Source organism: Babylonia areolata, chromosome 9 (assembly GCF_041734735.1).
Source record: "Babylonia areolata isolate BAREFJ2019XMU chromosome 9, ASM4173473v1, whole genome shotgun sequence".
NCBI lineage: Eukaryota > Metazoa > Mollusca > Gastropoda > Neogastropoda > Buccinidae > Babylonia > Babylonia areolata.
This window is the reverse complement of record NC_134884.1, coordinates 45,966,515-45,988,634: the sequence shown is the minus strand read 5'-3', so window position 1 is coordinate 45,988,634 and position 22,120 is coordinate 45,966,515. Positions and strand designations below refer to the sequence as shown.

The window sequence follows — 22,120 nt, the reverse complement described above, 5'->3', positions numbered from 1 at the left end:
ATGCTGTAATTTGTTATTAAATTATCGCCCTCATGACCAAAACATCCCTTGGCAAATAGTAGTTGTCACCGAGCACAAAATAGGCTTGGCACTGACAGGGTTAACTTTCTGAACCATCCTTCTTCTGAATGATGTTGTTTAGCACTGATTGCAATTGTTGGCACATAACTGGTTCGGTTCTTTGCTCTCTGATTACATGTGAGTCTTTGTAAATACTAAAAAAACAACAACAAAAAACAAAAAAAAAACCAACCAACTATACAATATAATGCAATTTTTCCTACTTTGACTGCTCCTGTATTTCATTTGAATCTCTGTATGTCTCTATCTGTCTATCTGTAATTCCCCCCTCACTCCCTTTTCTTTATTTACTGTACCTTCCCCCCCCCCTTCCCATGTTTCACTAAGTGGTCATATTTCAATGTTTTTTTATTTATTCTATTTATCTTTTTTTTTTTTTTATTTTTTTTTTACAATGGACATTAATAAAAATTTTTAAAAAGAAATAAAAAGAAGAAAAAGGACCAAAACCTGACTATTGTTCTAGCGAGTCTTCACCTGCTGTGAGCGATGTTTCCCGTGAAATGATCTTTTTCAGGCCGTTACACTGCTTGTTCACACTCACACACACTTCTGTAATTTTTTTTATTATCATAAAAACTGGACATTGATATAAAAGAAAAAAACACCAAAAAAAAAAAAAATACAAAAGAAAAACTGAAGAAGACAGAGGGCTGAACCTGACTGGACTGCCGGCAGGTCTTCGTCAGATGTGAAGGACGCCTCCTCCTTCGATGCGCTCTTCTTCAGGTTGTCCTGCGGTCGGGTGACCACCATGGAAGTCAGCGGCGTCACAAAATGATACTGGTGGGACAGAAACATAGATTCTGACTGGACATTAATAACGTTTCTGGCTGGACAAAAGTGAAGGTTCTGACTGGACAAAAATAAAGTTTCTGGTTAGACAAAAACACAGCTACTGGTTGGACTAAAAAAACAAACTTTTGACTGGACAAAAATAAAATTTCTAGCTGGACAAAAAAACACACACCCAGATACTGGTTGGACAAAAACAAAGGTTCTGACTGGACAAAAATAAAGTTTCTAGTTGAACAAAAAGAAAGATACTGGCTGGACAATAACAAAGATACTAGCTGGACAAAAACACAGACACTGGTTGGACAAAAAGGGACAAAAACAAAGATACTGCTTGGTCAAAAACAAAGATACTGGTTGGACAAAAATGGACTAAAACAAAGATACTGGCTGGACAAAAACACAGATACTGGTAGGACAAAATGCAGAGAAAAGATAAATTCCCTTCTGCAGCAGACTGCATGAAGCTTTCAGTAATTCGATGTCAACGGGGAAAAAAAGGATGATGACAAAAATCAGGGTTCTTACAGATGTGACCAATCAAAATTTCATACTTTGTTCAACTTTTCCACATCAGACTGAACTTTTTCCACATCAAACACAAAGCCAAACTGAATACAAAAAAACAAACAAACAAAAAAATCAATCAATATGCTACATAACCTATGAGTGGAATCAGTGGATATCCTAATACTGCTGTCCACTTTCACTCACTTTTTTGGGAGTGGTGGTGGTTGTTTTTTAATGCATTAATCAAGCTCTTTGTTTAATGGTATTGGTAAAGAGTCAGTAATCAAGCTCTTTGTTTAATGGTATTGGTAAATAATCATTAATCAAGCTCTTTGTTTAATGGTATTGGTAAAAGGTAATTAATCAAGCTCTTTGTTTAATGGTATTGGTAAAGATGTTTTTTAATGCATTAATCAAGCTTTTTGTTTAATGGTACTGGTAAAAAGTCATTAAAATTCTGAGACCTTTCCAGACCATGAAGGGCATAACGTATCTTTCCCATATTTTCCAGTCCTGGAAATGGGTCTCTTAAATTTCCATTACTTTTTCCTGTCTAAAGAACCAATAAATTATCTGATTTTGCGCAATGAGCTTAATTAATATTCTTTCATCCTGACATAGTTACTTTTTTGTGGTATTTTTTCCCCTTTTCTTTCTGCATTTGTGGGCTTGCAACTACTCCCACATTCACTCAAACGAATGAGTGTGCTTTTACATGCATGACCATTAATATTCTGTTCTTTGACTCTCCTCCCACGACCAAATATGGCCCTCCACCTGAGCGGCATTGTATTTTGCACAGGACAGGTATCAGACACCTGCTGGAGTCTGCACCAGTGGGTCACTGTATAATATGTGCAATTTTGGCGTGGAGAGCCTTGGCCAAAGGAATGATTCAGCGCTTATAGCTTTTAGGCGTTTGATTGGCTGACAACGGGCGGGCCCGTCTTTTCACTGTTAGCCGCGCGAAATTTGGCCAAGCAGAGCAAACCAATAGGCCTAGTTTGCATCAGTTTGACATGGTACAGTATATGACACCAAATAAATGGCTTTTACAAGTTCTGTAAGCAACTTTGTAAACACCCAGTGCCAAGTAAATACCCACCCCACGTCTTGGGTTAAAAACTGTTCATTGGGTATGATACCTTGTAAATGTCCGCCCCACAATTTGAAAGAAAAGGAAAGAAAATTATCATGAACAAAAGGTAATTCAGTTTACTATCTGTAATCATGCTGCTTTCCAAAGCAGTGTGGGTGTACATCTAGTTAAAGAAGAGAACGCCTGCATGAGATGTTGATGTATCATTGAAAAACAGAGAGAGCATGACGTTACTCCATGATAGAACAGAATAGAATAGAATAGAATATGTCTTTATTACCAAGTGTACCAGGGTCACAAGGAATATTGGGGGGCATAGTATATAACAAGGTACGAACATAAATCGAAAATCATACACAAACACAGATACAGTAGAAATTAGGATACATACAAGTGCATATCAATATAAAAACTTGTGCATACTCACACATGCATGCACTGCACACACACATGCACACACACACACACAAACACACACAAGTTTGAACAGAAGCCACATATTACATGTGGATGGGGCTGATGACTAGATCTTCAGGTATATGGTTTGATTGCACAATTCTACTGATCATACTGGATTTGTTCGAGAGACAGGGCATTGACTGCTTTGGGGAAAAAGCTATTGGCGAAGCGATTGGTTCTTGTCCTTATACTTCTGTACCATTGACCTGAGGGTAGGATCTCAAAAATCCCAAAAGCTGGATGTGATTCATCCTGGCTGATTGACTTTGCTTTTTTGAGTAGCCGCTTATAATGTCTTCTAGAGAAGGTAGGTCAACCCCAGTAATGTCTGGAGTTAAATTTGTGTGAAATGGGGGTAGGCACTTACATGGCAGTTCACTACTTACCTCAACACTTTATGGCTAAATGCTCGGTTTATATGAGAGATTGACACAAGCTTTCAGTTGGGCAAGCAACAAAGTGAGAGCTGTATGATCAACGGTGTCTCCACTGCAGTGGGACTTCATTCACAGCTTAGTCTTTTGTGAAGGACTACGACTCTCAAACTAGGAGGCAAGATTGCACTGACTCTTAGTGCTGCAGCCCTGGGGGGTAGCTGGCCTTAAGGGATAAGCCCAACACCAACTGCCTTAAAGCCATCTTGGCCAGGAGTGTGGGGACGTAACTTTTGCAAGACACTCTCCACAATAATCAAATTCAAAGCACACAATGCACAGCAGCTGTGTCCTCTGTTGTTCCGTCTATCATACATATATACATGTCAACACTTCTTGTCTGTGACAGTGAACAAACAAAGCAAGGTCAGTCGTTGCCAGCTGGAAAAGAAACCTTACCTTCAGGGGCAGTGAAACGTTACATTCAGGGACAGCAAAGAAATCTTACTTTCAGGGTCAGTGAAAGGTTACCTTCAGGGACAGAAAAGAAACCGTACCTTCAGGGACAGTGAAACCTTACCTTCACAGACAGAAAAGAAACCTTACCTTCAGGGACAGAGAATACCTTACCTTCAGGGACAGCAAAGAAACAGAAAAGAAATTTTACCATCAGGGGCAGTGAAACGTTACCTTCAAGGACAGCAAAGAAACCTTACCTTCAGGGACAGTGAAACCTTACCTTCACGGACAGAAAAGAAACCTTACCTTCAGGGACAGAGAATACCTTACCTTCAGGGACAGCAAAGAAACCTTACCTTCAGGGACAGAAAAGAAACCTTACCTTCAGGGACAGAAAAAAAACCTTACCTTCAGCGACGGAAAAGAAACCTTACCTTCAGGGACAGTGAAACCTTACCTTCCAGGACAGAAAAGAAACCTTACCTTCAGCGACAGAAAAAAAACACCTTACCTTCAGCGACAGAAAAGAAACCTTACCTTCAGGGACAGTGAAACCTTACCTTCCAGGACAGAAAAGAAACCTTACCTTCAGTGACCAAAAAAAAACCCTACCTTCAGCGACAGAAAAAAACAACCTTACCTTCAGTGACAGAAAAGAAACCTTACCTTCAGGGACAGAAAAGAAACCTTCAGGGACAGAAAAGAAACCTTACCTTCAGGGACAGTGAAACCTTACCTTCAGGGACAGAAAAGAAACCTTACCTTCAGGGACAGAAAAGAAACCTTACCTTCAGGGACAGTGAAACCTTACCTTCAGGGACAGAAAAGAAACCTTACCTTCAGGGACAGCAAAGAAACCTTACCTTCAGGGACAGAAAAGAAACCTTACCTTCAGGGACAGCAAAGAAACCTTACCTTCAGGGACAGCAAAGAAACCTTACCTTCAGGGACAGTGAAACCTTACCTTCCAGGACAGAAAAGAAACCTTACCTTCAGGGACAGAGAATATCTTACCTTCAGGGACAGCAAAGAAACCTTACCTTCAGGGACAGATCCAAAATTTGTTTCTCCAGCTCTTCCACCAGGCTCTGGTCTTCCTGCGCTGCTGTCTTCTCCTTCAGCAGCTGTTTGATGGACAGGAAGGCCCAGGTACGCTCCGCCATCTTGGACAGGTCACGGGGCACCGACCAGAAGGGGTTGTCACCTGTCAACGTCAGCTGGTTCAGGTCGTTCTCTTCCAGCACAAAGTTCACCTGAAAATCCGTTTAGGATGTAAGTTATCTCTGTGCGGGGTGTGGGGGAGTGGGGGGCGAGGGGGGGGGGGGTGCACAAAATGTGCCTCTCAGCTATGCAATATTTTCATCTAATGTGACATGACGGGCACAATGGCCAAGTGGTTAAAGCGTTGGACTTTCAATCTGTGGGTCCTGGGTTCGAATCTCAGTAACAGTGCCTGGTGGGTAAAGGGTGGAGATTTTTCCGATCTCCCAGGTCAACATGTGTGCAGACCTGCTAGTGCCTGAACCCCCTTCGTGTGTACATGCAAGCAAAAGATCAAATACGCACGTTAAAGATCCTGTAATTCATGTCGGCGTTCGGTGGGTTATGGAAACAAGTACATACCCAGCATGCACACCCCTGAAAACGGAGTATGGCTGCCTACATGGCGGGGTAAAAACGGTCATACACTCGTGTATATACAAGTGAACGTGGGAGTTGCAGCCCATGAACGCAGAAGAAGAAGAAGTTGCCAGTGGCCATACATCATTTAATGAATGCAGCTGTGAACATAGTTCCCTCACAGCCTGTCTGCTAAACCCAGGACTTTCCTGTGTCAGTTTTGCTGAGGAAGGTGGTGTGAAAAAACCCACAAACATTCAAGCATGTTCAAACCTTCCATTCTGAGTAGGGAAACTTCCTTCCATATGTATCCAGAATTAGACAAGTCTACATCAACGAAAACCTGACGATCTAGATGTGCGTGACAAGTTTCTTAAAAAAGTCTTCTGCACTGAGCCATGTTACTCATGTTTCTGTGTCTTGCTCAGCCTTCTCTTTTCTGTCCATCACCGAAAGTACACAGACATGAGCGCATACCTTCATGCATGCACACAAAAGCACAAAAACATTTGAACTCACAGGTACACAGACACACACATGTATACACACAGACAAATCCACACACACGCATTCATATCAACACACACCCACACTCATAAATCCAAACAACCACATTCACACACACAACCCCCTGCTCCCTGTACACACACATCCAAACAACCACAACCACACACACGCACACATCCATCCATGCACAGATCCCCCCACCCCACAACCTCCCACCCAACACACACACACACACACACATCCATCCATGCACAGATCCCCCCACCCCACAACCCCCCACCCAACACACACATCCATCCATGTACAGATCCCCCCACCCCACAACCCCCCACCCAACACACACATCCATCCATGCACAGATCCCCCCACCCCACAACCCCCCACCCAACACACACACACACACATCCATCCATGCACAGATCCCCCCACCCCACAACCTCCCACCCAACACACACACACATCCATCCATGCACAGATCCCCCCACCCCACAACCTCCCACCCAACACACACACACACATCCATCCATGCACAGATCCCCCCACCCCACAACCTCCCACCCAACACACACACACATCCATCCATGCACAGATCCCCCCACCCCACAACCCTCCACCCAACACACATCCATCCATGCACAGATCCCCCCACCCCACAACCTCCCACCCAACACACACACACACACACACATCCATCCATGCACAGATCCCCCCACCCCACAACCTCCCACCAACACACACACACACACACACATCCATCCATGCACAGATCCCCCCACCCCACAACCCCCCACCCAACACACACACATCCATCCATGCACAGATCCCCCCACCCCACACACCCCACCCAACACACATCCATCCATGTACAGATCCCCCCACCCCACAACCCCCCCCCCAACACACACACACACATCCATCCATGTACAGATCCCCCACCCCCCAACCCCCCCCAACACACACACACACACATCCATCCATGCACAGATCCCCCCACCCCACACCCCCCACCCAACACACACATACACACAAACACTCACCTTCACACAACACACACAAACACTACACCCCTCTTCCCACTCCCTTCCTAACATACAACATACACACAATCCAACACCCTCCACCACCAAAACCCTCCCCAACCACACACACACACACGTACTACCCCCCACTGCACACACATACACACACCCCACCCCCCACACACCTCCCCCCTATCCCCACACAACACACACACCTTCTGCATGGCCCCCTGACCAGACACCTGCATTGTCAGACCCCCGGCCCTTTCCGGCACCATTGCCGCTCCAACATCCGTGGACCTCTGCAGCTTTCCTGCCACCACAAAGTCACTCTTGCCGAACAGCAAGCTCAGGTCACAGATGGTCACCGTCCTGTTGTCCACGATCAGGGGGGTCGGCGGCCTGATGATGTCTCCACTGTCATTGTTGCTGCTGCTGTGGTACGTGACCCTCAGGTCGCGAATCACAATGGTGGAGATTTCACGGTACAGCCCAGACACTTGTTGTGCAGCGTCGGATGCTTCATAGATCTTGCGCGCGAAGCCGTTGTTCTTTGCGGAGATCTAGGTAGGGAAGAATGGGGGGGAAAAAAAAGAGAACCGACAACATGAGAACAATAGTTTTTTTTTGTTTTTTTGGTCTTTCCCTGTGTCTCCCTCCCTCAAGAGTTCCTTGAAAGATTGTTACAGCAAGGCTGCTGGATCATGTTACGTGGTCATACCAACATAGACCAAGTTAGGGAGGAAAGGGCATATAGATGTTCATGATGATTACATCACGCTATACATGCTCCTGGTATGAAGACACTTTTGCTCACCACTCTCATATAACTGACACAAATAAAAAGAGGCATTGTTCTCTGTTTCATGTATTCATTGCATGAGTGATCACTCTACCATGGGGAAAAAAAGAGTACCGAGAATATAACTATCCTTTTTTCTGTCTTCCCTTCCGTCTCTCTCTCAACAGCTCCTTGGAGGATTGTATTAGCAAGGAAATTGGATCATGTGGAAACATGAACACAATTGTTTTTTGTTTTTTTAATTCCCCTCAGTCTCCTTCACTAAACAGTTCTTTGATGGATAGTTTCAGCAAGGTCAATGGATTTCGTTATGTATAATTCTGGGGAGTTCAAGTCAGGTCAGAGGTTCTCATGTAACCCAGTACTACCTGCCGCAACATGAGGGAGTAAACCCAACAGGAAAATCGGATACGGAGAGGGATGGGCTCAACCAGGTCTGACTTGCCCGAGACACACCGCATGAAGGAACAAGTTCATTTCAATACAACTGTAAGTTTGTCCAAGAATCAACCACCATGACAAGTCAGTCTGGACATCATGGCAAGGTAAAAACTGCCTACATGACGGGGTAAAAACAGTCATACACGTAAAAGCCCACTCGTGTACATGCGAGTGAACGTGGAAATTGCAGCCCGTGAATGAAGAAGAAGAAGAAGCATAAGTTTGGACATCCGAGTAACGAATCAACAGCTCTTCTGAACCAAATTACATAAACTGTTTTACAGCTGGGTGTCTAAACTCTTTGTTCCCTTCATCTTTACAAACAACCACAAAAAAATTATTGCTTCAGATTTTCTTTTACACCTTATGCTGATATAGAACACAATGGAAAACTATGAAAAGAAAGTTACAAATTACCCACTATACACACAACAAGACAGACACTCCAATAAATAAGAAGCACACTTCAACACAGCACAGATACTCCAAGAATAAGAAGCAAACTTTAAAACACCTCCTCCCCCTTACAAAACAACAATAACAAAAACCCCAGAAAAACCGATCCAACCGTTTCCAACCAATCAAACAACACACTCACCTGTCGGAGAAGCTGATAGTCGGCACCAGCACCAAAAGCCAGGTTGTAGATGTTCACGACTCCCTCATTCTTGCGACTGACATCGGCGACGATTTTCTCGGAGTTCTGCTCACCAGATGTCGCCATGCCGTCCGTCAGGAAGAACATCATGGGGACACGCGTCTTCTCCTTCGAGCCTTGCAGCATCTCCAGGCCACGCATCAATGCCAGGTGGAGGTTGGTTGCTGTGAACAGGTGAATGACAATCAGTCACACCTGACTATTACATCAACGCCAGGTTGAGGTTGGTTGCTGTGAACAGTCAGACTATGACCATCAGAACAGCAGAGAAGGCAACTACTGTCCCAACAATGTGGGCTAGAATTTGATTATAGAGGAGAGCATGTTGTCCAATTTGCATCCTCACTCTCAGCTTTGAGGGCTTTAGGACAGTCGGCATTGGGATAGTTCCCAAAGGTCAGCTAGCCCCCGAGGCTGCAGCACTAAGAGCCAGTGCAATCTTGCCTCCTAGTCTGAGAGCCATAGTCCTTCACAAAAGACTAAACTGTAGATGAATTACCACTGCAGTGGAGAAATCATTCAAGTCTCACTTTGCTGTTTGCCGATTTAAGCTTACGTCAATGTGTGATATAAGTAACAATACTCACATCCCCTGTAGTTAATGGCACCGATATAGCTCTAATAAACTATCAGTAAGAAAACTCACATCCCCTGTAGTTAATGGCACCGACATAGCTCTAATAAACTATCAGTAAGAAAACTCACATCCCCTGTAGTTAATGGCACCGACGTAGCTCTAATAAACTATCAGTAAGAAAACTCACATCCCCTGTAGTTAATGGCACCGACATAGCTCTAATAAACTATCAGTAAGAAAACTCACATCCCCTGTAGTTAATGGCACCGATGTAGCTCTAATAAACTATCAGTAAGAATACTCACATCCCCTGTAGTTAATGGCACCAACATAGCTCAATAAACTATCAGTAAGAATACTCACATTCCCTGTAGTTAATGGCACCGACATAGCTCTAATAAACTATCAGTAAGAATACTCACATCCCCTGTAGTTAATGGCACCGATGTAGCTCTAATAAACAATCAGCAAGAATACTCACATCCCCTGTAGTTAATGCCACCGACATAGTTCTAATAAACTATCAGTAAGAATACTCACATCCCCTGTAGTTAATGACACCAACATAGTTCTAATAAACTATCAGTAAGAATACTCACATCCCCTGTAGTTAATGGCACCGATGTAGCTCTAATAAACTATAAGTAAGAAAACTCACATCCCCTGTAGTTAATGGCACCGACGTAGCTCTAATAAACTATCAGTAAGAATACTCACATCCCCTGTAGTTAATGGCACCGACGTAGCTCTAATAAACTATCAGTAAGAATACTCACACCCCCTGTAGTTAATGGCACCGACGTAGCTCAATAAACTATCAGTAAGAATACTCACATCCCCTGTAGTTAATGGCACTGACGTAGCTCTGAGCATGGTCCACGTTGCTCTCACTGGCCTCCTGCAGGGACTCCCTCCACACTTGCACAGAGCCGTCAAACAGCAGGATGTTGAAGCGGTCTGTCTCACGCAGGTCGTCAAGAATGATGCGCATCGCGTCCTGTAAAACAACAGCATATGTATGCATACCTAAAAGGTTAAACTGGGTTAAAGGTCCCATGACCATTTACGGCAATCGAGGCAGTGAATTAATGCTGACAGTGTCTAGGGCTGGGCACAGGAAGGCGGGGCCCAATCCTCTCACTTCTACTGATTCAATCTTCCTCAGCCAAACTCAGGTCCCCATTCACATCTGGAAGGTGTAAGGAAAATCAAAGAAAAGAGCTTTTCCCCCAAAATCAAAGTAAAGAGCCTTTTCCCAAAATGAAAGAAAAGAGCTTTTCCCCAAAATCACAGTAAAGAGCTTTTCCCCAAAATCACAGTAAAGAGCCTTTCCCCAAAATCAAAGAAAAGAGCCTTTCCCCAAAATCAAATAAAGAGCCTCTCCCCAAAATCAAAGAAAAGAGCTTTTCCCCAAAATCAAAGTAAAGAGCCTTTCCCCAAAATCAAAGAAAAGAGCCTTTCCCCAAAATCAAAGTAAAGAGCCTCTCCCCAAAATCAAAGAAAAGAGCCTTTCCCCAAAATCAAAGTAAAGAGCCTTTCCCCAAAACAACACGCCAAGAAGGAGCCTCGAGCACTGACCACTGATGCCTACCCCAAAATCGTACAATCAGGAACAGATGATATAAATATCAGGAGCAAACTTGAATTTTCAATAATCTTCAGGAACACACTATTCTTCTTTTTCAGTTCAGCTTGACGACTGATGGGGAATTGCCTCTTTGGGTGCAGAAATTTTCTTCCCTCTTGTGGCCTTGTACACATTGTTCATTCTCTTCATTCTGAAGACATGGCAGCATCAATAATGTGGTCAGGTGTTGCTGGGTTTTTTCTTTTTCACAACTAGGGTTTATCTCCATCTTCATCAGTCACACACATTCACTTGTGACAGCTAGCCATCTTTTCAACTGAAAGAGCTTTATCTTAACTTCAGCCCTTCTGGTTAAGGACTCATCCACACGTACACACTGTTTGAAACACAACTTCCCATTCACTTTAAGGTTAGTCCACCCATGAAAAAATGCGCTCCCATTTTATTTCTTTGCTGTTTTCTTTCCTGTAACACATGATCCACAGCAGTAACACCTGAAACAGTCATAGAGTTTTTCACATATTTCCACAATAGATATGGCTGTTCTGGAACGGTATGCATTCATGTGCCTGTTGACTTGTCTACCATAATCATGGCTTGTTCTGTCCATTCACAGCTTCCTATTTTTTCATTTGTATTCAAACGTTGTGCAGGGGTGGAATGGCTGACACTGTGTGTGTGTGTGTGTGTGTGTGTGCGTGCGTGTGCGCGCGTGTGTGTGCGTGGTGCTTGTGTGTGCATGTGCATGTGTTTAAACCGAAAGGAAAATCTGGACAGGCAGTTACCTTCAGCTGTTGCATTTTATGTCCGGCCATGGAGCCACTGATGTCCAGCACGAACACAATGTCCAGTGGCAGGGGAGGCAAGTCATCGGGAGGCAGGAAAAAATGCACAAAGTAGCCGTCTACCACCTGCTCACAAAAGTCCCAAACTCAGAGGTACAAAATCACCAGAGGTGCAAGTTACTGGAGGTATAATTTCATCAGCATTACAAAATTATCAGAGGTACAAAATCATCAGTTACAAAACTACCAAGGGTACAAAACTATCAGAGTTACAAAGGTACTGAAGGTACAAAATCATCAGAGTTAAACAATTATCAGAGGTACAAAATCATCAGAGTTAAACAATTATCAGAGGTACAAAATCATCAGAGTTAAACAATTATCAGAGGTACAAAATCATCAGAGTTAAACAATTATCAGAGGTACAAAATCATCAGAGTTAAACAATTATCAGAGGTACAAAATCATCAGAGTTAAACAATTATCAGAGGTACAAAATCATCAGAGTTGAACAATTATCAGAGGTACAAAATCATCAGAGTTAAACAATTATCAGAGGTACAAAATCATCAGAGTTAAACAATTATCAGAGGTACAAAATCATCAGAGTTAAACAATTATCAGAGGTACAAAATCATCAGAGTTAAACAATTATCAGAGGTACAAAATCATCAGAGTTAAACAATTATCAGAGGTACAAAATCATCAGAGTTAAACAATTATCAGAGGTACAAAATCATCAGAGGTACACAATTATCAGAGGTACAAAATCATCAGAGTTAAACAATTATCAGAGGTACAAAATCATCAGAGTTAAACAATTATCAGAGGTACAAAATCATCAGAGTTAAACAATTATCAGAGGTACAAAATCATAGGAGTTAAACAATTATCAGAGGTACAAAATCATCAGAGTTAAACAATTATCAGAGGTACAAAATCATCAGAGTTAAACAATTATCAGAGGTACAAAATCATCAGAGGTACACAATTATCAGAGGTACAAAATCATCAGAGTTAAACAATTATCAGAGGTACAAAATCATCAGAGTTAAACAATTATCAGAGGTACAAAATCATCAGAGTTAAACAATTATCAGAGGTACAAAATCATCAGAGGTACACAATTACTGGAGGTATAAAATGATCAGTTTCAAAGTTACTGGAGGTGCAAAACATCAGAGTTAAAAAAATCATCGGTGGTACAAAATCATCAGTTACAAAATCATCGAAGATTCAAAATCATCAGTTGCAAAATTATCATAGATACAAAATAATCAGAGCTACAAACATCATCGGAGTTACATGATCATTCAACTTACAAATAATCAGTGGTAGTTTGCATGCTGCAATTTCTTAAACAATTATATTATCCTCCATGACAAAAACCTCCCTTGGCAATGGCTGTCACTGAGCATTAAATAGGCTCGGAACTGAAAGGGTTAACTGTTTGTTTTGTCTTATAATTTCATTTTTCATGCTAACGTTTCACACAAACCAAGGACAGGCTCTCAAGGATGATCTGCGTATTGGGTGTATGCAAAAGTCAGGAATCAGAAGCCGCTTTCTTTTCTAAAATTTTATATTTTATACAGCAGATATTGTGTGGCGTATATGGATCTGTCTGCATGCTCTGACACCACCGTGAAACTGAAAACTAAAAGCGAAAAACGCTGACCAGAAGTTCTGCAACACCACCGTGAAACTGAAAACTAAAAGCGAAAAACACTGACCAGAAGTACCGCAACACCACAGTGAAACTGAAAACTGAAAGTGAAAAGCACCGACCATGAAAAGCTCAGAAGTTTCCCAACACCACCTTGAAACTGAAAATGAAAAAATGGGCACCATAACCGAGTGGTTAGTGTTGGACTTTTGATCTGAGGGTCCCGGGTTCGAATCTCACACCAGGTGGGTAGAGGGTAGAGATTTTTCTGATCTCTCAGGTCAAGATATGTGCAGACCTGCTTGTGCCTGAACCCCCTTTGTGTGTATACACAAGCAGAAGACCAAATACGCACGTTAAAGATCCTGTAATCCAGTGGGATTCGGTGAGTCATGGAAACAAGGACATACCCAGCATGCACACCCATGAAAATGGAGTATGGCTGCCTACAATGCGGGGTAAAAACATTCATACACATAAAAGCCCACTCGTGTTCATACAAGAGAACGTGGGCGTTGCATCCCACGAACGAATAAGAAGAAGAAAGTGAAGAGCACTGACCAGAAGTTCCCCAGCGGAGTCTGACTCCACATCATACTGCAGCACAAACCAGCCCGCTCCCTGCTCCCTCAGCTGTGCAGGGGTGGGCCGATAAACCACGTACAGTGTCGTCTCACTGGGGTTGGTGATCTGGGTCAGCGTGTTCACATCTGCACAGTCAGGTGTGCATGGATTGGTGGATTGATGAACAGATGGATAGCAGATGAATGGATGGACGGTCGAGTGGATGGACATATGGATGGATGGACAGATGAATGGATGGATGGATGGATGGATGGATGGATGAATAGATTATTGAACAGATGGACACATGAATGGATGTACGGTAACATGGATGGATGGATGGATAGACAGTCAGATGGTTGGATAGATGGACAGATAGATGGATAGACGGATGGATGGATGGATGGATGGATGGACAGACAGATGAATGGACGGACAGATGCATAATGGACATGATACTTGGCCAAAAGATGTTCATGACAGCAAAGATTAAAAGACTTTCCCAGTGTATTTTGTACCTTTATGTCAACTTGTGCAAGAATGTTCTTGGTATGTTATGTCTAAACACTTTGTGACCTTTGAAATATTTTGATTAAAAAAAGTTTTAAAAAAAAAAGACTTTGCCAATGAAAAATTATAATACAAATAGGAAAAAAAAACTTGGGTCACCATTAAGACAGTAAAATGTGAAAGCTTACAAATATTAGTTATATTAACCAAAAAAGAAAAAAAGAAAAAAAAGGGTTACTGAATGAATGTAAAAAAGCAAAAACCTCCCAACAGTCAAAAGCATGAACCCAAGTAACAGAAATGGCAAGTCTTTCTGACCATGAACCAACAAAAGTAAACCAGATGAAACGAACAAACAGATAGAAAGAAATCCTACCAATTATCTCATGAGCAAAGCCTTGAGCAATCACAAAACATCGCCACTTTTCTTTTACTATTATCTTTCTATTTTATTTTATTTATTTCATTTTTTAAATTTTTTTTACTTCAGTTGGAGAACGTTAAAAAGGGATTGACTGAGCCCCTCTTTCCAATGCCGACTGCCAACCTTAGACACAGTGGACATGAGTTCAAAGCCCACATTGCCATAAAAAGGCAATCAGACCTTTAATCTTAACCCTGATTTATAAACTTGACATGTTAATGGGAGGAATGAAACCCAAATCATGAGTGTTTCCCAAACAGTACAAACTTTCCATGTTGCGTTTTTTTGACTGTCAAAAGTGAGAGAAAGACACTGTCAAGGGACAGAGTGGGGGTGTCTGCGCATGCATGTGCAAATGTGTGGTGATTGTATAATTCTTCTTTTTTTCTCTTTTCAATGAGATTAAAATTTTAACACAAAAAAAAAGGTAGGGTAAGATAGGTATGGGTGGATAAGTTAAATGTGATTCATGGGTGAGAGTAGAGTGCGAAAGTGTGTGTGTGTGTGTGTGTGTGTGCGCGCATGTGCATGCGTGCGCATTTGCATGTGTGCCTCTGTGTGAGTGTGCACGCCTGTGTATCTATGTGTGTCTGTGTGTGCATGCGTGTGTGTGTGCATGCAATGTATATGGGACCACACACACACACACACCAAAAAAACAGAAAGAGTAGTGAACACATTCAGAAAGGAAAAGCAACGAAAGGGAGAGACAGACAAAAAAAAGGAAGAAGTGCAAGGGAGTGAACTCTGAACTTGTCTCACCCTCCACCTCGTTGGTGATGATCTCCTTCCTCATTTCCGGAGTGCGCACGTTCTCAATGACGTTCCGATCTTGAACATAGATTTCCACAGAAAAATCCTGGATCTTTGACAAGCTTTTACCGTCAATGTAAACTGCGTATTCATACGACCCATTTCGTCTGCGAAGTAGTTCCTGGTAAATCAGGGTGAAGGTCACGTTTCTTCCAGCAGCGATGTTGACCGACACATCAAACTTGTTAGAATGTCGGGCGCTGCAAATGAAAAAACTCATGGGTACAATGTGCGTATACAGTAAAGGGATCTTTTAAATTCTGAAATAATTAAAGTATACAAACTAACTCCGCTAAAAATGGGTCTTATGAATCATTCACAGATCACTAGACAATTCTTTAAAAAAAAATCACTTGGGGTGTTTGAGGACTAGTTGTGCACATATAATACTCATTTTCATTACCAAAAGACTGGACTAAGAAACATGGAAAATCAGAACTGCATAAAATATAGAACCAGAGTTTCCCAACAACTTAAAAAAAAAGGATATCTTTACTCGCTGTTCCATATCACAAAGTGTGAACCATGCTCCGTTCTATTCAGATCCCCTGACACACAAACACATGTGCACGTGCACACACATTACCTCTGTTCCACCAGACCACCAGAGCTGCCAGACCGTCGGGCAGCAAGATACTCTTGTCTTGCCTCCTGCTTCTTCCTCACGTTGCCTGGGTACGTCTTTCCTTCTATTTCCCTGCACCAAACAAGTTCGGTTAACTTTACAGATTAAAGGTCACAATGCCAGGGTACGTCCTCCTTTCTATTTCCCTGCACCAAACAAGTTCGGTTAACATTACAGATTAAAGTTAAGATGCTAGGATACATCTTCCCTTCTATTTCCCTGCACCAAACAAGTTCAGTTAACATTACAGATTAAAGGTCACGTTGCCAGGGTACATCTTCCTTTCTATTTCCCTGCACCAAACAAGTTCGGTTAACATTACAGATTAAAGGTCACGTTGCCAGGGTAAGTCTTCCTTTCTATTTCCCTGCACCAAACAAGTTCAGTTAACATTACAGATTACAGTTAAGATGCCAGGGTACGTCTTCCTGCACCAAACAAGTTCGGTTAACATTACAGATTAAAGGTCACGTTGCCTGGGTACGTCTTTCTACTATTTCCCTGCACCAAACAAGTTCGGTTAACATTACAGATTAAAGGTCAAATTGCCAGGGTAAGTCTTCCTTTCTATTTCCCTGCACCAAACAAGTTCAGTTAACATTACAGATTAAAGGTCATGTTGCCAGGGTAAGTCTTCCCTTCTATTTCCCTGCACCAAACAAGTTCAGTTAACAGTACAGATTACAGTTAAGATGCCAGGGTAAGTCTTCCTGCACCAAACAAGTTCAGTTAACATTACAGATTAAAGGTCACGTTGCCAGGGTAAGTCTTTCTTTCTATTTCCCTACACCAAACAAGTTCAGTTAACATTACAGATTAAAGGTCAGATTGCCAGGGTAAGTCTTCCTTTCTATTTCCCTACACCAAACAAGTTCAGTTAACATTACAGATTAAAGGTCATGTTGCCAGGGTAAGTCTTCCCCTCTATTTCCCTACACCAAACAAGTTCAGTTAACATTACAGATTAAAGGTCACATTGCCAGGGTAAGTCTTCCTGCACCAAACAAGTTCAGTTAACATTACAGATTAAAGGTCATGTTGCCAGGGTAAGTCTTCCCCTCTATTTCCCTACACCAAACAAGTTTGGTTGACATTACAGATTAAAGGTCATGTTGCCAGGGTAAGTCTTCCCCTCTATTTCCCTACACCAAACAAGTTTGGTTGACATTACAGATTAAAGGTCCCCATACCCTTGTAACTGCCATCGGGGCACTGAATTCATATCCACAGTGTCTTTGGCTCAGGAAAGAAAGTGGGGACTAATCCTCTCCTTCTGATGTTTTAATCTTCCGCAACCAAATTCAGACATCGATCCACACCTGCCTTTCCCAAGGGACACTATACTATGCCGAAATGGGACTTTGCACCCTGATCACTTGTGAATACTGCATCATAAGTACAGAAACACATTGTGGCAAACATTCTTCTTTATCAATTTTAATAATGTTTTAATATTTCACTGACGTGTGTGTGTGTGTGTGTGTGTGTGTGTGTGTGTGTGTGTATTTCATACAATGAAAACTGCGCACACTGCCCATTCTTAAATTCATTTCTGCATGCAGTCTTTTTCTTCTTTAATTTTTTTTTAAGATCTAACATAACAGAAACAAACTCTTAATTGTGATCTTGGAACAACTCTTTTTTCATAAGTCCTTTTTTTTCTTCATCTTTTGATACATCTCTTGCACTCTTCATCATGGCATTGTGCTTGCAGCTACCAGGAAACAGGTGTTACCATCTACATGATCAGTTCATATATATGTGAAGAGCGAGAGGAGATAGACAGAGGGAGAGAGAGAGAGAGAGAGAGAAAAGAAAGATTTATAAACAGACAGATGGCGCGAACATGTGTAGAATATGCACTCACATAGAGAGAGAGACAGACAGACAGACAGAGACAGAGAGACAGAGGGAGACAGGGGGAGAGAGAGAAGATAGATTTATAAACAGACAGATGACATGAACATAATGCATGTAGAACATACACTCACAGAGAGATAGATTTATATTGATATATGACACGAACATAACGTGTGTAGAATATGCACTCACAATAAGAGACAGTGAGGGAAGGGGAGAGAAGATACATAGATTTATAGACAGACAGATGACATGAAGATAACGTGTGTAGAATATGCACTCACAATAAGAGAGAGACAGTGAGGGAAGGGGAGAGAGAGAAGATACATAGATTTATAGACAGACAGATGACATGAAGGTAATGTGTGTAGAATATGCACTCACATGGAGAAGTTGGCAATGAAGGCCTCCTTTGGCAGCGTGACATCAAACGTCAGCTCACTGGCAGCGTCATTATCATTGCTCATCACGCAGGTCATCTCGGTGGTGGCAAAACGGAATCGGACGTCAGATCGCACGGCCATTCTATGTATGGTCTGTGAAAAATTGTTGACATGTTATCAAAAACACTTATATGTGTGTGTGTGTGTGTGTGTGTTTATGCATGCATGTGACACACCACAGCAAAAACAATAACAAAAAAACAAGTGTGTGTGTGTGTGCGTGCGTGCGTGCGTGCGTGTGTGTGTGTGTGTGTGTGTGCTTGTGTGTGTGTGTGTTTATGCATGCATGTGACATATCGCAGAAAAAACAAGAAAAACAAAACAAACAAAAACAAGTGTGTGTGTTTGTGTTTAAATGCTTGCATGTAACATATCACAGCAAAAACAAAAAACAAAACAATGAACGGCAAAAAACCAAGCATGTGTGTGTGTGTGTGTGTGTGTGTGTGAGTGTTTGTTAGTTTATGCATGCATGTGACATATCACAGCGAGAACAACAACAAAAAACAAACAAAAACTTACAAGGGTTTGTATGTGTGGCAACTGCATGTGTATGTGTGTCTTTCACAGATAAAGAGAGAGAGAGAGAGAGAGAGAGAGAGAGAGAGAGAGAGAGAGAGAGAGAAAGAGAATGTGTGTGCACACATGTATGTCTGTGTGTGAGTGTGTGTGTGATTTGGGACCACTGTGAACTGACCGTACAGCTCCCGATTCATGAGTTAGGGATTATAATACGGGGTCGGGTCGCTCAGTAAGTTCTGCCCACACATAGTTCAGATTTTGCTTGAATTCTGAATCAACAGGAGGAGTTTGTATTATACTCCATGTTTGGTGTCATATACTGTACCATGTCTAACTGTGAATCAATACCTTGTTTGTCACACACACACATAAATTTATTGCTTATAAGCCCAACACACTCTATGTGCTATTATTCACCTCATACTCACACACATACTATTTGCTGTTTCTTCTCTGCCAACACACACACGCACATACCCCATTGCTGTGTCTGTTTCACACACACACACACACACACACGTAGTCCAACACACACACGCATATACCCACTGCTGTGTCTGTTTCACACACACACACACACACACACACGCACATACCCACTGCTGTGTCTGTTTCTCTCTCTCTCTCACACACACACACACACACACGTAGTCCAACACACACACGCACATACCCACTGCTGTGTCTGTTTCACACACACACACACACACAGTCCAACACACACACGCACATACCCACTGCTGTGTCTGTTTCTCACACACACACACACACACACACACACACACACACACACGCGTAGTTCCTGGCTTTTTGATCTTGTTGACTTACCACTTGCCTGAACCAACATATAACTCCTTAATAATAAAAACTGAAAACAACAACAAACCAACCTGAGACGATCCCAAAGCGGACAGAAATCCACAGAGGAACAGCAAACACAACTGCACGTTGTTCCCCATTCTGATTTCTGTGCATCGGTTCTCCTCCTCTCTGTCTCTCTTCTCTGCTCTCTGTGTCTCAGGGGTCGTGTTGACTCCCCAACAACCACCAGTGGTCTTGCACCGCTCTTTTCTTCAGCACTTTTGGAGCGGTCCATTCTGTGTGTGCAGGGGTGATGGGTTCTGTTTATTTTCGTTCTCACTGTGCTGAATGGGTGGTGTTGCAGGCAAACTCCGGGCCCAGGAAATACTAGCACTTGGCCTTTCACACGAGCCGCGTACATCCAGCTACCTCCCTCCCTCCTTCCGTCCCTCACTCGCACCCTCTCCATCACCATTCCACACCCACCTCCACATGTTGCGTGTTTCTGTCACTGGGTTCTTTTTGGCACGAAGCTCGATGGTCCTTATCGCCCATCTTCAACAAGTGGGAATTGGAATGAGCGCAGTATGATAAGCACTGGTTTATCTATTCCTGTGTAAAGCGTTTGGTTTGCTTGTGCTGCGATATTCGTGCCAACATCAGTTAATATCATACAAAGCGGTGTAAGCTGAAATAAAAAGAGTGTGTATTTGACAAAAGTTTGTTGTTGTTTTTTTCAATTGTGCGCATATGATATCCTGTATTTCTTCCACTAAGTCCTTTGGCTGGACTATAAAATGTAGAACTTCTCACATTAGTACTCATGTCATCGGCATATCATTATACACCTTTCATCACAAGAAAAGAGCAAATATACCCTCCCGCCACCACACTGACATCAGTGCAACTTCATCACACACACACACACACACACACACACACACACACACGTACACACACGCACACAGCCGGCTCACTGCATCCGACAAACACACACTTATAGACACATAAGTTATCACAAGCACATACATACACTGAGACACACGCACGTATACAAATATATATCTATACACGTCAATGGCACAAAAACTGCCAAAAACTGCGAATCAGTGACCATTCAGCGCAGACTCAGGCGAGAATACTGGACATACATAAATGACTCAGTCCATCACCGAAACTTCCCCGGGTGAACCTCCTTCGCTTAAAAGGTTCTGGACCTATATCAAACATCACTGAGGACAGCAAAAGTAGGTGTCTTCCCTCTTAAAGTGAATGGCAGACAGATATCAGAACCAAAGGACCAAGCAGAAACTCTGAACAAGTAACTTTCAACTGATCTGTGTTCACCGAAGGAAAAGCCTACACGAGGGAGGAGTTTCAGGAGAAATGCCAGATGAGACATGCAGACTATCCGGAGCTGACCAGTGTCCAGATCTCTGAGGATGGTGTCCTAAACCTCCTCAAAGGATTAAATTCATACAAAGCTTGTGGGCCCGATGAGATAACGCCCAAGGCGGTGAAGACTCTTGCGCCAGAAATTGCTCCCATACTGACTAGCATATTCCAATCCGTGTCCTCCATCAACACCGGAGTTGTACCCGAAGACTGGAGATCAGCAAATGTCGCCCCAGTTTTCAAAAATGGGGGCACTACGATCCTGCAAACTACAGGCCAGCCTCTCTGACAAGTGTGCCCTGCGGCAAGTTCATGGAGCACATCAGTTATTGTCAGTGCTCTAATGAACCACCTAGAGAGCAACAAGATACTTTCCCCACGTCAACATGGTTTCCGCAGAGGAAGATCTTGCGAGTCGCAACTCATTAGAGTTGATGGAAGAACTGACAGAGACAATGAAAAAATGCGGCCAAACAGATATTGTCATGATGGATTTCGCAAAGGTAAACCACTCACTCCTCCTCCACAAGTTACATCAGTATGGAATCCGGGGCCATGTCAACAGGTGGATTGGTGGATTCCTGCAAGATCGTCGACAGGCAGTTGTGGTTGATGGAACCAGATCAGACTTCAGTGTCAAGTCGGGAGTACCTCAGGGCTCCGTTTTAGGACCGAGTCTTTTCCGCCTGGCCTACATTAACGACTTGCCCGAAAATCTCTCCT

At 42.7% G+C, this 22,120-nt stretch overlaps 1 protein-coding gene across 2 annotated transcripts in view; it reads right to left on the bottom strand.

The window, feature by feature from the left end:
* Nucleotides 1-20,258, bottom strand: part of LOC143285527 (inter-alpha-trypsin inhibitor heavy chain H3-like) — a 35,337-nt gene extending 15,079 nt beyond the window's left edge. For both annotated transcript variants that reach the window (XM_076592884.1, XM_076592885.1), the window contains exons 1-11: nucleotides 20,092-20,258; nucleotides 18,621-18,772; nucleotides 16,338-16,448; nucleotides 15,701-15,951; nucleotides 14,002-14,150; nucleotides 11,775-11,900; nucleotides 10,236-10,398; nucleotides 8,765-8,988; nucleotides 7,139-7,486; nucleotides 4,818-5,030; nucleotides 741-864 (exon numbers count right to left, since the gene is read on the bottom strand). In XM_076592884.1, coding sequence (XP_076448999.1) covers nucleotides 741-864; nucleotides 4,818-5,030; nucleotides 7,139-7,486; nucleotides 8,765-8,988; nucleotides 10,236-10,398; nucleotides 11,775-11,900; nucleotides 14,002-14,150; nucleotides 15,701-15,951; nucleotides 16,338-16,448; nucleotides 18,621-18,772; nucleotides 20,092-20,160 — 1,930 coding nt within the window. In that variant the 5' untranslated portion in view covers nucleotides 20,161-20,258. The remainder of the gene's footprint in view (nucleotides 1-740; nucleotides 865-4,817; nucleotides 5,031-7,138; nucleotides 7,487-8,764; nucleotides 8,989-10,235; nucleotides 10,399-11,774; nucleotides 11,901-14,001; nucleotides 14,151-15,700; nucleotides 15,952-16,337; nucleotides 16,449-18,620; nucleotides 18,773-20,091) is intronic.
* Nucleotides 20,259-22,120: the final 1,862 nt, after the last annotated feature.